Consider the following 2,500-nt stretch of genomic DNA (forward strand, 5'->3'; position numbering starts at 1 on the left):
GGTGCCTTGTTGACTCATTGGTCCCTACAAACATCTGGTAACTATCCACGAATGATCGGGGTGCCTTGTTGACTCATTGGTTCGATGTCTCGTCTCGTCACAAATGTCAGCGCTGTTGAACGCATTTTAATGTTCATGTACAGTAAAGTCCAATTAAAACACTAGGGCTAGAGACGATCTTTTTTGGGGGTCGTGGATAGCTCATACGGTAGAGTCACGCTCTTCCCGCTCTTCCAGGCGGAGTTGTCGTACCAGTAAAGTCGCGGGTTCGATCCCCCATCACCGCCGCGAAATTTTTATTCTCTATTGTCTTCTGACACTTTCCTACTCACTTTATCTCTTGTTGTAGTCACAGATTGATTTGACAAGCGGGTGAATTAAAAATTGTTTTGAAAGTTTCCAAGAATTCAACGATTATTATGTCTCTAGCAGAACATTCCAGTCCTTTGTTGTTCGTGGGAGAAAAACAAACTGTATTTGTATGGGCCTGTTCTGTGTTCAGCAAGTAAAACTGTCTCTCCTAAATAACTGGGTGGTGTCTTTTAACACCCTAAAAATTAAACCAACATGAAACTAACAATTTTTTTTTAAAAGCAGAAAATGATATGTTGGTAGTTCACAGTTCACAGCAAAACCAAGAATTCTACTGTAATCATAATTATTGTAAACTATATCGATTTGATATAATATCGAATTTATATTATATCGATTTGATGGATTTCAGACACCCAAGGCCACGGCGGATCGTCCTGGAAATTCTGGCGGCGGCTGTCCATAAGGTCACGAGGTCATGAGACCGGAAGGTCAAAGGGCAACAAGCACCAACCAGAAACGGCTAGAAGCATCACAAAGGTTAGAGAAAATTACCTCATTACGCCAATCTTCCACTGTTTTGGATTTTCCTTCGTAAATGTTGGGTTGTCCTACTCTTCATGACTTTACTCTCGCCCACTATCTTTATTTCTCCCCTCCCCCGCCCCCCCCCCCTCACTCTGTTTCCCTCTCTCTTTTTCGCTCTCTCTCTACCTATCTTTATGCCTATATTTCTCCTTCCCTCCCCCCCCCCCCTCTCTCTCTCTCTCTCTCTCTCTCTACCTATCTTTATGCCTATATTTCTCCTTCCCTCCTCCCCCCCTCTCTCTCTCTCTCTCTCTCTCTCTCTCTCCATCTCTCTCTCTACCTATCTTTATGCCTATATTTCTCCTTCCCGCCTCTCTCTCTCTCTCTCTCTCTCTCTATCTCTCTCTCTCTCTCCCCTCCCTCCCTCTCCATGTCTTTCTCCCTCCCTGTCCATCCCTCCCGCCCCCTCTCTCATTTTAATCAATTATTGATATTTGAAAGACGAGTTTTATGGCCTAAATGTAGGCATAAATATTTCTCCTCCCCCCCCTCTCCCTCTCTCTTTCTCTCTTTCTCTCTCTCTCTCTCTCTCTCTTTCTCTTTCTCTCTCTCTCTCTTTCTCTCTCTCACTCTCTCTTTCCCTCTCTTTCTCTCTCTCTCTCTCTCTCTCTCCCTCTCTTTCTCTCTCTCTCTCTCTCTCTCGCCTATCTCCCCCTCTCACTGCATGTCTTTCTCTCTCCCTCTCCCTCCCTCCCTCTCTCATTTTAATCGATCGATATTTGAAGGACGAGTTCTTTGGCCTAGATAAATCTTTTTAATGGTTTTTTAATTTTTTTTTTTTATCAGAGTATTGCCGAATTGACAATGGTCCCATTCATATAAGAATAAATGTGTGAGAATTGTCACCTTGGAGCTCAATCCATTATTATTATATTTGATCAACACCAGCAGGTTGACAAAAAACAAATATTCAATATTTTGCGGTTATGTGGGCTAGTGGTATGACACTCGCTTTCGGGTCGGAAGGTCCTGGGTTCGAGCCTCGCTCGGCGCATAGTTGAGGCCTTGGCGGAGGCTCTTTACGCACATTCTCTCACCGTACTCAGGTGTAAAATGAGTACCTGGCCGTTAACAGCGATGCCTTACAAGCGTCATGTCCCGTCCTACATGTTAAATGTTGCTGTTGGCCAGGGGCCCCCTTGTAAAGAACTTTGAGCACGTTTAGTGTATATTGCGCTATATAAAAGCTAAATTATCTTATCTTTATCATTACAAAAATAATTATTCCAATTCTTTCTGATCCAGGAAAGTGGATTGGGTTATTCAATAGAGAGATCTAGATTCATGAATTTCGTTCACCCCAGGCATCGATCACATGACTTGTTTCCGTCTAACGATTGGATTGTTCGTTAATTGATGCAAAACAACACACAGCTGTGTTCATCACGACAGTTGTTGTAAACTTGACCCATGGGTCAAACAAACTGAACAAAAGCTGAAAAATTTAAATCTGAACAGTTTTTTTTATTATTATGAAGGTCATTTTGGGCACATTCTTTTTATTGTGACCGATGCCTCGAGTACGTGGAAAAATCAAATAGATTGTCCCTATTTTGTTGTGTATTAAAATGGTGTAGACAAACATTAGGAGAGATTCAAG

General features: G+C 42.4%; 1 protein-coding gene across 5 annotated transcripts in view; it reads left to right on the forward strand.

The window, feature by feature from the left end:
* LOC144975489 (uncharacterized) overlaps positions 1-2,500 on the forward strand; it is a 63,516-nt gene that overhangs the window by 43,468 nt on the left and 17,548 nt on the right. For all 5 annotated transcript variants that reach the window (XR_013645927.1, XM_078919621.1, XM_078919619.1 and 2 more), the window contains one exon: positions 725-852. Coding sequence is in view for 4 of the 5 variants with exons in the window: in XM_078919621.1 (XP_078775747.1) it covers positions 725-852 (128 nt within the window). In the remaining variant the exon portion in view is untranslated. The remainder of the gene's footprint in view (positions 1-724; positions 853-2,500) is intronic.

This window comes from Berghia stephanieae, chromosome 6 (genome assembly GCF_034508935.2).
Source record: "Berghia stephanieae isolate SIO BIC M18660-M18661 chromosome 6, UCSD_Bste_1.3, whole genome shotgun sequence".
NCBI lineage: Eukaryota > Metazoa > Mollusca > Gastropoda > Nudibranchia > Aeolidiidae > Berghia > Berghia stephanieae.